This window comes from Poecilia latipinna, unplaced genomic scaffold (assembly GCF_001443285.1).
Source record: "Poecilia latipinna isolate Pla-1442-1.1 unplaced genomic scaffold, P_latipinna-1.0 Scaffold2212, whole genome shotgun sequence".
NCBI classification, from domain to species: Eukaryota; Metazoa; Chordata; class Actinopteri; order Cyprinodontiformes; family Poeciliidae; genus Poecilia; species Poecilia latipinna.
In genome coordinates, this window is record NW_015114828.1 from 73023 (window position 1) to 94093 (window position 21071).

General features: G+C 41.6%; 1 protein-coding gene across 3 annotated transcripts in view; it reads right to left on the minus strand.

Moving 5' to 3' along the window:
- LOC106936764 (glutamate receptor 4-like) overlaps nucleotides 1-21071 on the minus strand; it is a 50816-nt gene that overhangs the window by 19921 nt on the left and 9824 nt on the right. For all 3 annotated transcript variants that reach the window (XM_015017962.1, XM_015017960.1, XM_015017963.1), the window contains exons 6-10: nucleotides 19585-19695; nucleotides 14962-15168; nucleotides 12763-13136; nucleotides 2475-2673; nucleotides 1065-1312 (exon numbers count right to left, since the gene is read on the minus strand). In XM_015017962.1, coding sequence (XP_014873448.1) covers nucleotides 1065-1312; nucleotides 2475-2673; nucleotides 12763-13136; nucleotides 14962-15168; nucleotides 19585-19695 — 1139 coding nt within the window. The remainder of the gene's footprint in view (nucleotides 1-1064; nucleotides 1313-2474; nucleotides 2674-12762; nucleotides 13137-14961; nucleotides 15169-19584; nucleotides 19696-21071) is intronic.

Below are 21071 nucleotides of genomic sequence, written 5' to 3' on the forward strand. Positions count from 1 at the left end.
TTACTACAGCTTACTATAGCTTACTGCAGTTTACTACAGCTTACTACAGCTTACTAGTTTACTACAGCTTACTACAGCTTACTGCAGTTTACTACAGCTTACTAGTTTACTACAGCTTACTATAGCTTACTGCAGTTTCCTATAGCTTACTGCAGTTTCCTACAGCTTACTATAGCTTAATGCAGCTTACTACAGCTTACTGCAGTTTACTACATTTTACTGCAGTCTACTACATTTTACTGCAGTTTACTACATTTTACTGCAGTTTACTACAGTTTAATATAGCTTACTACAGTTTACTACAACTTACTAGTTTACTACAGCTTACTGCAGTTTACTACAGCTTACTGCAGTTTACTATAGCTTACTGCAGTTTACTATAGCTTACTGCAGTTTACTACAGCTTACTATAGCTTACTGCAATTTACTACAGTTTACTATAGCTTACTGCAGTTTACTATAGCTTACTGCAGTTTACTACAGCTTACTGCAGTTTACTACAGCCTGGAGCTCAGAAAGAAACTAGAGATATACAAGACTGAGGGATGGATGATTTAAGAGACTGATGATTTGCTGACTGGATGAAAAGTTGGATGGACGATTCGTTGGATGACTAGTTGGATGGATGGACAGACAGATGGATGGATGATTTAACTAAATTCATCCAACTAAATTATTAGTTGGATGAAAAAGTCCAAGAGAGAGCGTCTGGACCTCCAGGTATCCTGGTGAACAGATGCTTCTCTAACCATAAAGAAGGTAATGTTGGGCAGTTTAAGACTTTTACACAGGTCCACATCCTGGATCAGTGGAGTCTGATGAAGGCAGAGCTGGACCTTCACACGGCTCCTCAGAAGAAACACAAATCCTTTAGCTTCATGCGGCTCAGCCACAGAGACTTACCTGGACTGCACACCTGGAAGAGACACAACAAGAGACAAGCCCAACCCCCTTCCCGCATCATCATGCATGCAGCAACCCCCCCACCACAGAAAGGCGGCACGCCAGGGAAGGTGGAATACCATAACAACACGTCGGCCATATTGTTACACTATTCCACCCACCTTAACTGTGAACCCTTGGGCGTAGCGACGCCGTAACCCTTGGAGTCCAGGTTCCCGCCCACTTTCATGGTGTCGCAGGGCTTCCTCTGCTCCGTGTACTCGTTCATGGTGGACTCCAGCAGGAAGGCGTACTTCCCCTTCGACTTGCGGACCCGCGCCACGCCCTCCGCCGTGGTCTTGGTGAACACCGTGGGCTCGGCCGACTTCATGTAGCCCCACATCTTCTCGTAGACGGCGATCTTGGAGCGCTGCGGGGAGTCAGCAGGGTTCAGGAGAAACACACCTCCAGAAGTATTTACCCCTAGGGGTCCAACACGCACGCACACGCGCACGCACGCACGCACACACACACACACCTCCAGAAATATTTACCCTCAGGGGTCCAACAGACCAACACAAAGCAGAAGTATTCACTGCCTTTATTGATTTGATAAAATAAAAATCTCCATTGTCTTTTGGCCTCCATTTTGTAACTACTTGGAATGTTCCGATGTTGCCATGGAGACTGTACTGGAACGTATGCACATGTGGAAAAGCACCAAACCAAAATGAAGAGATTCAGCCGGTCCAAGCATTTGAACTTGTTTTGGTTTTATCGAGTGGCGGGCAGACTGAACAGAGTCATGAGCTTCAGGACCAACTAAAAGAAAATATGTGGACACTCCAGACCAATGTGTGATAGAAAGATACATGAACAAAATCGCTGCTGTCCGGATCGACCCATACAAGAGATAATGGATCTCTGATCTCATTTTTTCTCCCATTCACTTGGATTCCTAAAGTTGATTTTTGACCAGCCAATCAGCGATCAGAAGGAAAAGTCGTAAACTATGGCGTTGACTTTCTGTGATGTTTTAGAACTGAAGTCCGCCTGCAGTTTTAGCAATAGCAGTGGAGGAAGTGAACATCTGTGTTTGCCACGCTCCCACGTACTGAATAGCATTAACAGCTACCTTGTTTGGCATGGCTCTTCTGTCTTATTAATTTATTTAAGTTTGAAACGCTAGCAGAAATGCTCTGCTTGTTGATGCCTCTCTTCCATCATCTCGCCTGCCTTACGGTGCAGGCGACATGATTATCCGACGCGGTGAGGAACTGTACATTCAAATGATTCTTCTCTAAATAACTACAAAGGCTGTCAGATGGCTAAAACAACAATAAATGGAAATTAAAACGTTTCCATCCACAGAAGAGGCTGTCTGCAGAGAGGTGGCGCTCTCTCTGTGCCTACCTGCCTGCCACACTTTTCAGATACTGTATCATTTCTTGGTGTTTGTGTTGGTCTGCCTTCCTTCTGGGTCGCAAAGAGACAAAGACTTTCAAAGGCAAAAAACAGAAAATCAGTTGGCAAAAAATAGACTTGATGTGTTCTCCTACCTTCCCTGGGGTTGACCTTTGACCCCTACTCACCCTGAAGAACTCCTTGGTGGAGCCGGAGTCCAGCGTGCCGTAGGCGATGTCGGTCTGCTTGGCCAGATCCTCGGCGCTCTCGATGGGCGAAACCATCCGCTCCACGGTGAGGAAGGCCGCCAGGTTGGCCGTGTAGGACGAGATGATGATGAGGGTGAAGAACCACCAGACTCCGCCCACGATCCGGCCAGACAGCGATCTGTAGGGGGCGCCGCAGACGAAAACCAGAGGGCAAGACAGGAGAGAGACGAATCAGTCAGAACGGAGCGAGAATGAAGAAATAATAATAATTAAAAAAAAAAACAAGCATAAAGCCTCTATAATACGATAATATTTATACTGAGGGATAATTAACAGATCGATTTTCAATCAGGTTCAATTCCAAAGAGTTCAGGATGTACAAACATGTCTTCACTGAGGATCTGTACAACTGTTTATAGTTTTACACTGACGTCTGTTATCAGTGACTGAACACAAAACGGAGCAGAGCGAGTTTCATCATGTAGCAAACACAAAGAAAACCTGTTCCCATGTCGCCTAGGAAGGAGTTTCAGCGAGGAGGAAGAACAATAAAAATATGGAAAAAATAAAAAATATCAATCCCAAAAATGTTTTGTTTTCAAATATAAAATATAAATTAAAATAATTGATTCTGAAGCTCATTTTCTGATCGACTGCCAGTCAAATTCATCAAGCTGCTTTACTGCTCTTGCTAACTGTACCGCAGGGAATCAGAGCCTCTCTGCTCCATGGTAACACCTGAAGCATGGCAGCTGAGCCACCACCAGGGGGAGCTGTGTCTCTGTGTTCAGCCCTCCGCAGGGCATCAAACCCTCCATGTTCCCACTGATGGAGGCGATTCTGTTTCTGACCGCAGGAAAAGCACTGCAGCTCCTCTTCCTCCTCTGGGGGGGCAGACGGATCAGAGCAGCGAGTGAGGAGAACGTCAAAGCAGGAACGCTGCATGGAGGAGAACAAGCAGCAGGGGGCGCTCACAGCACACAGTTCAGGAAAACATTCCCCATTAAAGATCTGCTGCGGTGGAACATGTTGGGAACTTTAGCCTTGAAATGGACTTATTGATGTTTCAGCTCCAACCTGAATACCGATGAGTCTCTGCTCCATCTGTTTCTGGGGATTCCACTCAGTTTAGCAGGAAAATGTCGACAAAGAGTGAGGCGGTGCTGACAGGGTGCATTGTGGTAAAAATAAGGTTAAAATCATTAGAATGTAAATGCAGCCAGAGAAAGGCAATACTTACAATCTGGGCTTAATGAACTGATTCAGACTTTAAAGCTGCAGAATGTAATTTTTGGTAAAATATTTGATAAAACAGCCAATCAAAGTAAAGAGGCAGGTCGTATCGCTGTCAAACTCATGTATGCACTGCTAAATGTGCTAATAGAGAAACAACTTACAGTTACAGAAAAGCACCTTGTCCGACTTCATTGGCAGCAATACTAACTACCTTCAGCGTTGACTGTAGGCTGTGCTAGCTGCAGCGTAGCAGAGAGCAAGGAGGAGGATGTGAGCAGCCAACATGGAGGGTGATTGACAGCACTAAGCCCCGCCTCCTGGCTCTGATTGGTTGTTTCTAATTGGAACAGGGAGGAGGCAGAGATTGATTTTTCACAGATCATTCCTCATAAACTGTCACAACATGGTAAATATGTAAAAAATATATATATTTTTATAAAGTTACACTCTGCAGAAGAAGTTGGTTCACTGACAGTTGTTCCTCTCCACTGTCGCCTCTCAGGATGTGGTTTTATTCTGCTGTAATCTGGATTAAACTGGGATGATTTCTCTGAATTGGCTTCATTGCTTGATGAATTGGTGACATAAACAAACTGAACTGACTTAATTAGAAAGAGGAGAGTCGTCATGTTTTCTGTCTCTGCTGCTTTATTCAAACTGGACCAGAGGAGCAGAGTGTTTCCCATGATGCACTGCTGCATGTTAGCTGGCTGGTAGCTCTGACTGTGATCCGCAGTGACACGCCGCTGCGTCCCGATGCGCCTGAAGTAAACAGTCGGTGGAGGAAACCTCAGCGAGTTATTTCCAGGCTGCATCACTGCTTTGCTTCTTCATTTCACTGAAACTTTGTTGGTTCCAGATATTAATCTTCACAAAATGCTGAAGAAATATTTTGAAATTAGACAATAGATATACCTTAAAAATGAGTCTTTATACATCCCTCATTTTTAAAATTTTACTTTCAAGCAGCCAAACTCTCTTTAGTCCTTTCAGACTGGTTGGATTTTCTTTGGACTTTCGATGCTTAACACTTATTTTTGAGTCCACTAACTCATTATTAACGGTTTTAAACAGAAACACAAAAGATTCAGTTTCTTCCTGTTTTCAGCTGATTGTTTGAAAAGTACCAAAGATGCAAACAAAATGGGATCTTTGCATTTTATCTGCTCTTCTTTAGGAATGATTTCTGTCCTCCACTTATTCATTTTCCTCTATTTACTCAAATTTTTAATCAAGTTAAATCTAAACGAGTTGCTGCTGGCTCAACGATTACTTTCACACATAAGAATGGCTGCAAACAGATGCAGCATCTATACAACCGCACATCTTTGAAAAGGAGAAATGGAGCCTCCTGCACAACCAACCAGAATGTAGCAAGTGATTTCAGGATGGTAAGTCAACAACAAAACATGTCTCTTTTCCAGCAGCCATTGTACAGCGCATACAGCAGTAAAACCAGCTCACCAAACATGCTAGAGCTCAGCTTGAGTTGCTAGGTAACGAGCGGCGTTCCACTAGGGTTGCTAGGTAACGGGCAGCATCTGCTGATTTGTGATGTTACACTCTGGAGGTTTTTGAAACGGCTCATTTTCCAAACACCAAAAACATAGAAATATAGATTTTTTAAAAGCCTGGAGTGTTATTAGAAGCATAAAGTTTAAAAATGTACAAAATGTGAATTTTGCGCATTAGATCTGCTTTGAACTATTTAAAAGGAGCAGAAAAAATTGACATAATACTTTCAATTTTTTGTACTAAAAGGTTTGTCAGACATTTCACAAGCTGGTTTCCAGATATGGTTTCAGTGCAGAATGAAAGTCAGTTTTCATGAGGAAGCAGAAGAAAGCTCCATCTCTCTCTGATGCTGAGCTGAAACCTGAATGTCAGGATGTATGAGGCGAGTTTTCCCTGAGCGCTGGAAACAAGAAAACCCAGACAGGAGAGTATGAGATGAAATAAAGTGGAAACTAAACAGAAATTGGCTTCAGAGTTGCTGCACCGCAGCCCGCTGAGCCTCAGGGAGAACACAAAACTCAATATTGGCCAAAAAAAAGAGACACTTTCAGCAATTAGTTGGTGGTTTTCCACCATTAGTGGAAGTTAAACTCGTTTGTATTCATTAAATAGGAGAGAAGCGCCGCTTTATACTCGGTTCCTCCACATTTTAAACGGCCAAATTCCAGATTTCACAGATATTTCTAGTGCAGAGCTAAATGTCGACTTTGATGAAAGTATGACTTTGAAAAATGAATTCCAGAGCTAAATAGGACAAAATATTGTTAATTTTTTTTAACTTTATTAATGGCCCTGGTGCTAAATTATGACTGTTGGTGATTAATAATAAACCCCAATCAAAGAAGAACAACCATAATCAATAAACCTCAGAAAAATTGTGATGTCTGCTGCCGCCCCCTGCTGGTCAGGTGAACAACGACTCAATAAAGTTTAAAAATGTACAAAATGTGAATTTTGCGCATTAGATCTGCTTTAAACTATTTAAAAGGAGCAGAAAAAAATTGACATAATACTTTCAATTTTTTGTACTAAAAGGTTTGTCAGACATTTCACAAGCTGGTTGTGAAATGTCTGAGTTTTCTGACTCAGGGATTCCTGAGTCAGAAAACTGTTAAACTAATTATAAACTGAGTTTAAAAATTAAACATAAAACTGTTCAAATGATCGTATAATCATATAATTACTGCTGGATATAATAAATAACTATATTTTTGTTGATGTTTCTGTTATTGATGCTCGTTTTATTTTTGGTGAAATTTAAAAAAATAATGATTGTTCCTCTACTGTAGATAAAATTAAATATATACTATATTCATACGTTAACTAGTTGTAATATTCATGGATTATACATGTCATAAATGTAAAATTAAGTAAAAATATCAGGAGCAGGAGTATTGATAAGTTTATACACGCTCCCTTAATATGGAAAAAGTTTTGAAATTTTTTCTACACTAAAATTATATTTTAAGGAAAATGCAGTTTGGGAATCTGACATGGCAAACTAGCTGACATGCTATTAGCTGGATCCAGGGAAATCATGGATATTAAGCTTCTGCATTAGCGCTAGCCTGGTTTCCACTGAGCCTACTCATTCTTATTAAGGTATATTTGTGGTTTTAACTAATAAAATAGGAAGTTTTCGCATTTTCAGTGAGATTCTGACACATTTTCTGGCAGTGCGGTGAACACAGGGGTCAGGAGTAATTGATGTTCTGAATTTTGAAACATTAAAGTTGTTGATGTTTCATCTGGATTTGAGTGATGTGTGTGAATATTTCCACACGTCGCTGTGCTTTCTGAGAGCAAACATCCCAGCTTCAAAGCCCTGCTGGAACAATCAGCATATAGATTATACGGCAAATGAAATGCTTTTCTTCTTTCCATCTGCAGCCGTAAAAACGAATCATATGATGGGAAAATCAGACGGAGGAACTTCAGAGATCATAATCAGGATGAAAGATCCCCTCAGGATCATTAATACGCCATAATCTGCTTTATTATCAGTGACTGGTTAGCACAACAACCTAAAGGGTCTATAGTTTTTATTTAATAAAATCTGTCGCTACAAAACACAGATTACTGATCCGTTGCACCTTTATTACTTTAAACTTCTGGATTTAGGAATAAACGGCTAACTTTTCAGATAAAAAAATGGAATACAATTGCAAAAAAATCTGGACTTTATTCACAGACTGAGGAGAAAATTATAATTACCGCCTCTTAGCTGGTAATATTATATAGATGAATATGTTGCTAATATTCCAAAAGACTGTGTATTTGACAAAGACATGAAAGACTTCCTCCAATGTCTTTCCTGAGCGCCTGCTCCCAGATTATTTGGTGTTCGATGCCTCCTAGTGGTCTGGAGGACTTCCAGTTTGCAGCGTTTCATACCTGCTTTTACTTTTGCATTTTTTGATTTTCTTTTGCTTCTCTGTCTTGTGGTTGCAGTGGTTTTCTGTAGCATTTATGTTTTTGTGTTTGTGTGTTTTGGAGTTTCATTCATGCATTTGAATCTGTTGGCCTCTGTAATACAGTCTAAAGGTGTTTCCCCCTGATGATCCAGTAGATTAGGTTCTAGTGGGACCAGAACTTCACCATTTGTCCCATCTCCAGCTGCTGTGGTTCTTTCTCACTGGTCTGAGTCAAACCAAACCCTTTGAACAACTTGTTCCACTCCTCACCTGTAGGGGCGCTGCACCAAGAACCACCTAAGGAAACGACACAGAAACCTCTGAAGACACTGAGCATACTTCCTTCTTCACCAAATGGAAACAGAAATGGAGGCGTCAGAGTTTAGCGGTTGGAGGATTTCTCCACGATCCATTTCACACGCTAATGCTAGGTTAGCACTAGGCTAGCATGTTTGTTTTGGTTGTATTTACCCAGAATACCCTGCGTTCCTTTTGGAGCAGTCTCTGGTCTGCTTGGCATTCATATATGCATTCAAACCGAACCAGAGTTCACTTCAACCGAACCCAGACTGAGGCTTAGACGACCAGAGTTAGATTCAGAACCGAACCGGACTTTTTTGACAAACGGACTGGAGTTAAAGCAGACTAAACATGGCTGGTGTGAATGCATTCTTAGAAAACATACATTTTAACAGGAATGTGTAGATTTTTTTAAGTAAAACCAGAATATATTTGCACCTAAACATCAGCCATACATATTTGTTTTTCATAGCCAGAGCATCGTTAGCACTGGGACCCGAATATCAAAGCAGAAGCTCTAAATTGGAGCTCGTCTTTGAAGCTCCAGGCCAGCGGTGAACCAGGCCCAGTGCGAGCCTCCAGAGCAGCCCAGAATATGCGCTGCGAGTGCAGAGAGGGGCTGCTGACATGAGCAATAAGCCATGCGGCAGAGCAGCGCTGTGGCGGTGGATAACAAAAGCTAATTGGCATTGCACTGATGGCGCGGCGTGAACAGATAGAGCAGCTTCAAAGTCTTCCGCCTCTCTTCTTCTGGCCTGCGACTATCTGCAGCCGTCAGGAACGTTGCCTTCACAATCTGAGCTAATCGGCACTAATCAGGAGCAAACGAGCAGCGGCATGACTCAGCAGAAAGATGGTCGGTCAGCTGGAGGAAACCACCTGGAGCAGCGAGAAGCTCCTGATGCTGCCGCAGGAGGGAAAACTTCACCTCTATTCAGCTGGGATTTGTAGTCAATTAAAAGGACTTTGGTGTCACCGTTTCATCTGAGCTCCCTTCTTCTCCCGTAACCATTGGAGACCGGGATATTAATCACTGAATTAATTATTGCGGCCGCCCGGAGGGAGCGGAGGGGGGCAGTAACCCGCATTTAAAGGAGAGGAAGACTATTTCCAGCTCTGTTCGCCCTTCCTGTCAGAGAGGGAGAAATTAGTTAAAGATCTAGATTAGGAAGGAGATATTAATGTTCCTGGAGGGACAGAACCACAGACCGGTCCACACAGAGCTGAGGGAATGTATTCACCCCCTCACTGATGCTCATTTCTTTACACCGTCCATCGATTTTACACAAATCTGTCTCCAATTAATCAGAACCTCAACAAGCCAAATGCATTTCTTTTAGCTGTTCTTTAAAAGCTCTGGCTCTTTATGAAACTCCACCTTCAGGAACGACTTGTCCCGTTTACAGTGAGGAGAGGAAAATCTAAAATCAGGACCAGCACTGAGCAGTAGCTCCTATAGCAGCTCCACAGGGCGTTTGCTAATTGCTGCTGGCTAGTCTGAAGGAGCAGAGTGGGGGTTTCCAAGCTTGGAAACTGGATTTTCCTCCAACATTTTAAGCTCTTCAGTAAAACACACTATATGTATGTAAAACACATAAACCTTCTCACAGATGTTTCTGGGTGCATTTGAAGGTTTTGGTAAAATCTCTCAGCAGCTGTAACTTGTTTTGTGATTGTTTTTGACCTCTGACCTCGTCCCTTCTGGTTTCAGGGTGAACTAGAAGCGAGGGAGCGCTCCTGTTGATGGACGGGGCCGTCATGAGATTAGCAGTGATGGCAGGAATGCGCCAACAGAGCAGAGGATGAAAAGCATTGTTGAGCTTTAAGGCTGTTATCTGCAGGAAGGCAGGCGGAGGGCGGAGGTGGGATGGAGGCAGGTGGATGTGCACAGCAGGTGTTCTCCTAATCACACACGCCGACCCGCTGGAGTACGGGCTGCTTACGTGAGCTACGGTTTTAACGCACCTCCGGATCCTCCACGTTGTCTCCTCCTGTGTGGGCGCGGCTGACACGGGCTGATTTCATCTGCCAGCGTTACGCTATTGCTCGACAACAGCAGCCATTAGAGAAGCAGCAGCACAGGACGGCGCTGATAGAGCAGACGCTCCTAAAATAACCCGAGCGCACCAGCAGCAGGAAGTTTAAGCCTGACAAAGCCATTCACACTGAGATGGCTTTGCAGCAAATGAGAAACCGTGGGGAATTAGAGGCTTTATAACCGTCTGAAGACTTCGCCGCGTCGCAGACAGGAAGCCTGATGTCACAACAACAGGCGACTTCTACCGCACAACAACAAGCACAAGCCAGATCCTCCACCATGTTTACTGGGAACCAGTCTGCCGATCCCAAGGGTTCTTTGCCTTCAAACAATAGAAGAGAAGTTGCAGACATGCAGGGAACAACAAGTACAGAGACGGTCCGAACCAAAACCAGCAGAATCAGTCAGAGCAACACGGGACGTTCGATAACGAGCTGCAGCAAAATGCAACACAGAACAAGCAAGTTTTACTTTGAGCTACAAGCAAACTCCCTTACCAACTTAAAACTCTCTTCTCAAACAGGAGAACGAGTTCAGCATTTCTGGGAAGCATCATCTGATGTAACAGCGCTGCAGAAAACATTTCAGTACTCATTCTTTAACATCACATTGATTCGTCTCTCATTTTCCTCGTCTCCTTATCTCACATCACTTGCAGCTGTAATCATTTCAGACATACAGTTCCTCTTTCTTTTTGAGTTTTACCCATTTAAACTGGAGATATGTTGGGTAAGTATAAATAATCAGTACCCTACCATCAACAGACAGCAGCAAGACTTATCTCTGTTTGGAGAAACAATCAGCATTTCACCTGGGAGACTAAAGCTAAAACCTACACTGTAAGTGTTTGAAATTTAAAACCTTCACAGTTTAAGAAAATACTATGTGAGGCAATTTTAAACTGCAAATCTGTAGCATTTCCTTATGCGAGCAACTAAAACAGCTGACAGCGCGCCATTATGTTGTGGAGCGTAATCCCAAATTAGCATCAACAAGCTAGCTGGAGCTTGTCTAACTGGAGATAAGCTAACAGCTGTCTCCACATGCTACTCAGTGAAGCTAGCTGAGCAGCAATGTGAGTATCTGGTCATATTGCTACTCACATTCACTTTTATTTTTGCTCCCATTAGAAGTTTTCAGATTCTTCAGACTGACATTTCTCTGAGTGCTGCAAGCAGATTGAGCCGCGGCCAATTTCGGCCATCTTTGTTTTGATTTCACAGTTTTACTGTATATTTCAGCTGTTTAGACAGACAGTATGTCCCTATACTGAATTGTGAATAGATTTATCATGTTCCCTAGGTATTCCTGAAAATGTCAAACTGTTCTTCACATTCTCATGTTAACTTATCAGCTTTATGCTGCAGTTATAATAATCTCTGACCTACATTAAGGATTCATCTCAAGACGTCTACAATCTAACAAAGACACACTGCTGGTAACCTTAAGGATTTAAAACACAACACAGATTTTTCTTCTTCTACTTTGCTGCCACAAACTGCTGCTCGTCACAGCAGGGTGTTAGCATTCACTCAGCTCCTATTTGTGTCAATCAGACATGCTTGAAATATTGATGAAGGATTTAATTGGATTGACGGGCCAGGGATTTGAGCACTAAGTTATCTGTATGATCCAGATAATGCAGCCTGACATGATGTCAAACTGTGAATTTAATTGGCCTGGAGGTCATGTACACCCTGAGGGGATGAGGTCTGAGCTTCATCACAAGTAGCTTTTAGCTTCTCTACAGTTAGCTTCATCACGAGTAGATTTGGTTAGCAGTAAGTGTCACTAGATTAGCAATTAAATTTATTACAAGCAGCTATTAGCTTGTCTAATAGCTACAGTTAGCAGTTAGCTATACTGTGACTAAAAATTACCTTCATTCCAAGTAGCTTCACTTTAAATAATAATTACCTTCAGTACAAGTAGCTGTTAGCTTGTCTACAGTTAGCAGTTAACATCACTGTGAATCACCTTTGTTACAAGTGTTAGCTTGTCTACAGTTAGCTTCATCACATGTAGCTTTGGTTAGCAGTTAGTGTCATGAGATTAGCAATTAAATTTATTACAAGCAGCTGTTGGCGTATCTACAGTTAGCAGTTAGCTTCACTGTGAGTAGTATTTAGTTTGTCGTCAGTTCTTCTTCTTCTTCTTCGCTGCCACAAACTGCTGCTCATCACAGCAGGGTGTTAAGATTCACTCAGCTGTTACTTGTGTCAATCAGACATGTTTGAAATTTTGATGAAGGATTTAATTGGATTGACAGGCCAGGGATTTGAGCACAGAGTGAGCGCTAAGTTATCTGTATGATCAACATAATGCAGCCTGACATGATGTCAAACTGGAGGTCATGCAAACCCTGAGGGATGAAGTTCATCTCAAGTAGCGACTAAATTGTCTCAAGTTAGCAGTTAGCTTCACTATGATTAGCAGTTACCTTCAAAACTAGTTGCTTTTAGCTTGTTTACAGTTAGCTTCATTACAAGTAGCCCATCTCCAGTTAGCAGTTATGCTAATCACAAGTAGCTACTAAATTGGTTCCAGTTAGCAGTTATCTTCACTATAACTAGCAATTATCTTCATTATGTTTAGCTGTTAGCTTGTCTCCAGTTAGCAGCTTCGCTATGAGCAGCAGTTAGCCTGACATGATGTCAATCTGTGAATTCAATTGGCCTGAGGTCACGTCTGAGCAGAGTTTGTGGCAAACGCTTGACGACTCTCGCTCTTCTTGGGTTATAGTTTGGTGGAAGAGCAAACTCACCTGGGGGAGATGTCACAGCCCTGCTGCATGAAGGCGCCCAGGGAGAACCAGAGAGAGTTGAAGATGCCAAACTCATTGGGGGGCTGGTCGCTTGGCGGACCGTCGGTGCCCTCCTCGGGCTCCTCGGTGTGCCATTCGTACGGGCTGAAGCGGCTGACCAGGAAGAGCACCACGCTCACGCCGATGTAGGCGAACACAATGCACATCCAGATCTCGTAGGCCAGCGGGTCCAGGAAGGAGAACACGCCCGGTTTGGACTTCTGCGGCTTCTTTATCATGATCGAGATGCCGAGCGACATGAACGGTTTGGAGAAGTCAATCACCTCCTCCCGGACCAACGTGATAGTCAAAGGGGCCACAGCAATTTCCGCTTTCTGTGGGAGCAAGAGGAAGAGGATTAGGTCAAGATTAAGTCAGGATTAGGTCGAAATTAGGTCGAGATTAGGCCAGGATTAGGTCAGGATTAGGTCGAGATTAGGCCAGGATTAGGTTGAAACTGCAAATAAATATAAGGGCAGTGGTAGAAAAAAAAAACAGAGAATATCTGCCAAAATACTGAGAAAATTTAAGAATGATCTCAGAAATTTTTTATCTATTTTTTTTTTCATTATCTATAATAAATCTTTGAAGAATGATGGAGTTACAGCAACATTTCATTTCCCTTTTGGATTAATAAAGTATTTCTGAATTGAATTGAGAAAACAAGGTCATTTTTGACCTTGAAAAGTTGAAAAATTGCTACAAAAAAAACCCCTCAAATTTGAGAATAATCTCAGAAATATTAAAGAAAAAATAAAGACATAAAATGGAAGAAAAAAACTCAAATTCCACTCTTAAAATTTTCCAACTTTATTTTTCTAAATGATTTCTGAGGTTAAAATCAAGTTTTCTGACTTTAAAGTAACTTTTCAAACTCAGAAATTTCCAATTTTTCAAAGACAAATTAATTAAGATTAATCACAAAATTTGTGACTTTTTCTAATATATTTCCGTCCTTTCAAGCTCAAAAACTTTTACGTTTTTTCCTAGAAAATTTCTGAATTAATTTAAAAGTTTTTATAGCATTTCTTTTATTTTTCAAGCCAAGAAATGTTCTTGTTTTGTCTAGAAAATTTCTGAGATCAATCTCAAAATTTCTGATATTTTTTTTTCTATCGACAGTGGTCTTAATACGCTGTCAGATAAGTCAGTGGGAGTTAGGAAATAAAAAGCAAAAATAGTCTTTAAAATAGTCCTAGGCTTAGCTGCGACTTTGAGAATCAGCAGGAAGGATAAAATAATCAGAGAAATATGCTTAGAGCGCAGGACAGTGTGTCACCTCTTTGCTCTGCAGCTGTGGAGAAACGCTCAGCAGCTCGCAAAAAATCCACAAACCAGATTACAGCGAACGGCTCGGCAGCCATGGCGGCGCGGGGCTTACGCTCTCACAGCATTTTAACTTTCATTACGGCCGTCCAACTCGTTGGGAAACAGAGCCGCAGGAAAGAAAACGGCAGAGATTTAAGTTCTTACATCCTCAGCAGAATGCGCTAAGACGACAGCCTGGCAGCGTTTAGTGTTTTAAAAACTCGCCGGGTTGAAGAGCTTCTCCAGGGAAGAAATGGAAAAGTGTTAATAATTTCCCTGGATGTTCCCAGTAAACACAGAGCCGTTCTAACTCACATTTCCACCATTAACCTTCTGCCATTTTCTGCTTTAATGCTAAAATATTCAATATATTCACCACAATCACCTGCAGGGGGGGGCTGTTCTCACTTTTCAGTATTTCAGATCACCAAACATACTTTAAATATGTTAAAGTATGTTTGGACAAATATAATCCAAAGATGAAAACTGGTCATGCTGGTCGTGTCACCCGTGGCAACAACTCCAGCCATCAGGGGTTTCCCGCTCTGTTTAATAGGGGCAAACGATGCTTTCTGTTAAACAACCGAAGTAGTTCAACAAAACATGATTATTACACTTTTTGCTCAAAATCAGATTTCACCTCCTCAGTTCTGAGCTCCTGTTTTAGAGCTCTGACACTTTTATGCAAATAAGCTGCTGGAAGCCACGCCCCCAACTCAACGTTTACATGTCAAAATGGCTGCAAACAGATGAGCAACGATAAAACCTGGGACTGTAGGATAAACCATACATCCATCCAACCAACCAACTAGCTAACCTCTGGACAGAACCAGTGACCATAGCGCCACCTACCCCGTACACCAGCTCCCCGACCATGCCGTTCCAGATCTTGGTCTCTGGGTCCCTGGCGCCGTACTTCCCGTCTGGGACGATGGCGATCTTGTACTTGATGCCGATGTGTTTGGCGATCTCGGAGGCCAGGTCCACACAGTAACCCTCGTACTGGTCGTTGCCCTCGAACGACTCCCAGTTCTTCTTCAGCATGACGTAGGGACCCTCCTATGAGACCAGTGAAACCAGTGAAACCAGAGCGCCAAACACAACAAAGGCTGGTGTGCTGTGTTTTCATTTATTCGACTGGTGAAACAGAGAAACAGTCTTTTCTGTATGGAAGCCTTTAGCTGCCAGAAGTAGAAAGAAAATTCAGCAGCAGTATGTCATTACAAAACGCAAAACTCATTAAAACGAGAAAATTTAATTTTAATTAGATCAGTTTTATATGACGGAGTACTAGCGTCAGGCTAAGATCTTTTTCTTTCAATGACAAGAATAAAGTCATTAGATGAATAAAGATGCAACGCTACCAGAAAATAAGTCAGAAAGTTACAAGCAAAATGTCATTTTAATGAGAAAAAAGCTTCAATAGAGTCAGTAAGATCTGGCTGGCTCAACAAATCTGGAGTTTCTAAATGGACTCAATAGTTTGAAAAAAATGTCAGTCAAATGTCAAGCTACTGATAATCTGATGTGTTAAAAGATGAATATTTCCTTATTTGCAAAACCAGTAAAGTGTAACTTAACAAGATGCTCAACATTACTCTTATTTTCAGAAAATTACTTCCTCCTAAAATGACGACTTTATTCTGGTATTATAACTTTATTTAGAGTAATATCAATAAAGTCACATTATTCATATTGTTACCAATGATACCTGTTATTATCTGTATAAATAATGTCATTTTATCCGTCATTTTATTCATGACGGATAAATGTGATAGGATATGATTTAGCTCCAGGTACGGAAGTGGAACAGATCGGATTTTTTGTGGTAAAAGATCAAAACCGGTTCGTCCAGAATGTTGTGAAAAAGTGGGTTTTGTGAACGTGGCTTTAGACTCGGGTTCGGTTTGAATCAGGTGAACTCAGTTTGGACTGGAGACCCGTCAGAGGGAGAGACCGGTGAATTCCTGAATTTTCTTTGGGCTGTTTTGGCATCATGCTTCATGTTGGTCCGTCGCATTAAATCCCAGTGAAACAGACTGAGGTTCATTGGTTCCTATTCGACAGTTCACCAGCAGCGTTCCTGCCGATTGGGAACCTTTTGGGTTTCGGAGTTCCTCTGAAGGTCACTCCAGCGACAGACGGAGCGCCGGGTCGAACCGCCAACCATGTAATTACTGAGCGGCTCAGTCTACTTCCTGAGGCGGGAGGATTCATGCTGGGGTTAATTTAGAGACACATTACAGGTGTGACTGCAAAATCTCCCCGCTGCTTTACTGCAACTCTTCATGAAGGCAGTTTGTTCCTGGAGCTGATCTGCCAAACCCAAAACATTCAGTTCCTAACATCTGAGCTGCAGGAGAGAACCAGAACCACGGACCGGGTCTTATCGGGACCACTGCTGCGTCTCCTCAGAGACTCAACGCTTTTCTCTGCTCACGTTTCCAACGTTTGTTCACAAAGTGAGGGAGAACAGAACCGAAGCCGGGTCAGAGTCCAGCAGGAAGTGGTCAGAAGAACTCCTTCTGCTGCTTTCCGAAGGTGATTACTGAGATTAGAGTGTTTATAATCATTACCTGAACCTAATGATGGTACAGCACAGAACAGCGATAAGAACCGGCTCCAGGCTTCAGCTCAGCCGTTTGAGACTTTTACTTACCGCCAGATAAATTAAATGTTACATGAAAAAAGTCTGCTTATAATTTTAGATAAATGTCTATTAAAGATATTTGTTCTCATGATTAATGAACCGTCATTTTATTTCTGTTTTTAGATTTCAACATGAAGAAAATAAAGTGGACGGATACATAATCTTCTACTGTATGTTGATTTTATTTCCTCAAATGTTCACTTATGAATACTTAATGCCTTTACACTGTGAGCTCTTCATATGAAATTACATTTTCTGATCCTGAAAACGTGGAAAGTTTCCAACCCGACAACAACAAAAGCACTAAGAGACAGAACTGAAGATCTGATTCAGATATTAAAGGCAAACTTAGTTTTTAAAATGAATTTCAGACATTTTAAGACCTGTAATCCTCTCCACTCTGACAGATGTCAGTGACTTTCCGACGTCTTTAATCTTTAATGAAAACAATTATGTTTTGTAAGAAACCATCCTTCACATTAAACTGGTCCGTCATATAAAATCCCAATAAAATACGTTGAAGCAGATAAAACTACATCAGTTAGTTTCAACGGGTTCTGGATGGATCGGAGTTCTGGTCGTTTCTGGAAGCGTGGTTCTGACAGAACGGTCCGTGTTTCTGGCACAGGAGGAGAGAGGGATCCTCCACAGTCTTCACTTTAAAGGCCAACATGGCTGACAGCCTGGTCAATAATCAATGCTGCGCAGCCGCCTAATGAGGCTCCAGACACGGGCCGTCCAGAACAAACACACGACCCGGCCTGCTTCATGATCCAGTTCCAAACCAACACCCCAACACGTAACAAAACAGAACCTGTTTGCTCAGCGCCACGCCGGCTTGTTTGGGTCCGTGTTCGGTGTTTGGGTTTGTGTTCGGGACAAACGGTCTGTTTGGTCAAGAGTGCTAATCAGCACCAGATCGACGGCCGGCGGTCCAAACGACCCGGCGACACAGAGACAGTGCTGACTCACCCAGCAGCCTCTTCATGCATTATTCCAGTTTTTATGTCATGAAGCTGTTGAACGGTTTATTGGGCTCTGGTTTGCTGCTGCTGCTGCAGGCGTTGAGCTGCAGAGGCTCAGGGATCATCCTCACTGCAAACAGGTTCTGCTCTCAGAGGGACCAACTATTAAACATCGTACCACTAAAAACTAGAGCTTTGTTTTAGCAAAGCTTTCATTTCTTCTGAGTGATCAACTGAACTCATCTCGTTTTCCTCTCGTTAAACTAAAAGTCTTAGTTTAACGAGAGGAAACTAACCCTAACCCTAACAGGTACAGTGAAATGTACCTGTTATTTACACCATTACATTTTCTATTAACTGTAATTTCTGCAATGACAAAAGTAAACAAAAATGACCAAATGATTTTGATCACTTTCATATTTTAACTGTTACAGTAAATGATCATGTCAAAGTAATTATTTCTTCTCTATCATAAAATAATCACGTTTCCTTTTAGTTTAAGCTTTCAGAAGACAAACAGGAAACATCAGGATATTTCACAAAGTCTGTTCCAAACACGACCGACAAACACGCTGATCCGACATCAGAAGCGGCGCTGAAAGGAAGCCGCCACAGAGAAAGAGTAAAATCATGCTACATAGGAAGGTGATGGATCTGAATTGGTGTGATTATGGGAGCATTAGTCTTTCTAAGCTGTTTTAGGGCTTACAGGGAGTCCTCAGAGTGTGTAATATACTGTAAGTAAGAGCAGGTAGTCTGACAAAGTGACAGATTTAGAGCAAACAGCAGTTCTGCTACTTTACAGACCAGGATCCATCAGTCTGGGAGAAAAACATGAGGTTTTACACCTAAAGGACCAAAAACACACACACATGCACACACACACACAGAGCGTGTCTGTGAAGAGACGTTGGGACTGAAGAGACGTCCTCCATCCTCTGAAAAACAACAAAGCCAGCTTCTCCCTCCATATGCATCCCCCCTCCCTCTCCTGGGACTCCATTACAGCTCTGAGTGTTTCTGAACAGGGATCCATTAACATGGCCGCTGTCTCTCCTCTGCTCTGGTTCTTCTGGGCTCGTTTGGGCTCAGGACACTGCGTCCATCACCACCACTAAGGCCTTTCATGTCCCTTCCTGTCCAACTGGGGACCAGTTTGTTCAAATGGGCTGAATAGAGGGAGGAAGCTGAACTGTCAAGGTGCAAAAATAGTTGAGAAATAAAACATTTCACTTTAACTGCTAAAAATGAAAAGCTTGAAGATTTTTAAATATATTTTTAATGAAATGTTTTGCACATCACTGCTATTCTTTATCAGCAAGCGACAAAGTAGATCTGGAAGATTTTAAGCAAAAGCTAAAAACAGGAAACGTTACATTACTAAGTCTAAAGAGAGCAAATCATGTTTGGGAGTGCTTAAAACTGATAGAGGTTTAAAATAAAATGTCGGGTTTACTTCAGGTGTCCAGAGTTAATTAATCTGATTTTTTAGAGCCGATCTAAACTCTAATGTTTCCTGCTGAGGCGTTTTAGCATCGTGGTCGCGCAAATGTCAAACTCCAACTCCGGTTTTCAGTTAGCTGTCTCTTTCCAGCGCTTAGCGCTAATAGCGCTTAGCATTTGTCATCAAATCATTGGTTGAAGTAAGAGCATTGCACAACACAAATAATCATTCAGCTGGAGCAAGGTGCGCTAAACAGTAAAACAATTTAATAAAGCTGACGAATCGCTACAGCCAGATTATAGTTAAAAAGCTGCAATCAGGGCGTGACACAGAAATAATAATTTATATAAACCTTCAAAAGAAGCAAATTTTGGAGAAAAGAGAAAAAGTGCAGTGAGTGCAGCGTGCTAGCTTACCATGATGGTCGTCACGATAACGGTTCGGTTGTCCATGCCTGTGGTGTCGTTGGAAAGCTGCTGGGTTTCCTCCTCCAGAACCAGTTTGTCGTCACCGTTCCAGTAGCCAATCTGCAAGAAGAACAAAGCATCAGAACCAGAACACCCAGTTCGTATGCTGAACTCTAACTGGGGGATTAATTATTAATATTACTGATGGAGAATCACAGGAGTTTACTGGAATTGTTCTGGGTGACAGAGCAAAGAGTCTCAGTACAAACAAAACATGAAGCTTTATTTAGCAGCTTTATGAGTTAAACAGTCTGATGCATAAGCCAAATAATTTGATCTCAACTAAAAAACATCCATGATTTAATTAGTTTTATAAAACCAATGCCATGAATGTCAGACTGAACACCTCAGATTTGGTTTTCACAGGACAACTGATGTCAGATGAAGCATTTAGCTGAACCCTGGAAACATGACTGCAGTCCCTGATTATACCGGCTGTGTTCATGTGTTTGAAATTTTATGTAAAAATAATAATTACTGGGTTCTGATAAGCTTATAGTACATTAAAAATAAATTAAGATATAGAAAAATAAGTCAATACTTGTAAATTAATCATTAAGTTGTCCTCAGTGATTAAACAAAATGTAATAAAATTGTCAAGAGAAGTTAAGAAACTGATTTTATTTCAGTTCTCACTCATTTTTAGAAGACCATCATCATCCTCATACATGTGGCCATTTATCACATGCTACCACATTAGCATTAGCGCTCCATCATTGGCTGGTAAACATAATTATGGAGGAAAATCTGGGGTTCAATTCCCAACCTTCTGACCCTGTCTAGTTTCTGTCAAAATATTTTATAAATCCATAATTTTAAATGAAAATACCAGAATCTGCATAAAAGCACTTATAATGACCTATTTTAATACAGCTCAAAGTGCATTTACACACATGTTGGAAAATATCGCTAGGAAAATAAATGGTTCTCCTTGATTGGCTGCTTTGGAAACTCCAGCCAATAGCATGTCAGCTAGCATAGCATATAGATAGCCTATTTCAGATTCCAGAGATGCATTTTAGAAATGCTCTACAAAACAATCCATGAATAGGTGCAATATGTACGAAAGATTTTCAATTACCCGAATACTAAGCCTGGAATAACCAGAGGTCCTCAAATTTATTTTAATAATTAGCATTAACATCTCACAGTATTGAGCTAATCACCATTAGCTCATGATTAGCTAATTAATGCCTAGAAATGGTGTGATGAAAACATTTTATTCTAGCATAAAATTGAATAAATAGGATTTTACCACATTGTTAGCAGTTTAGATAAATATGGTATAAGGTCTTATTAGCATTTAGCATCAGCAACTAACATATAGCAGTTAGCATGAGTAATTATTTGTTTCTGACTGACCATTTCATTTAATGAACCACTAGTCCCCGGATTCCTTCTTTGTTAATCCAGCCTTTTAGTTTTTAGGTATTATT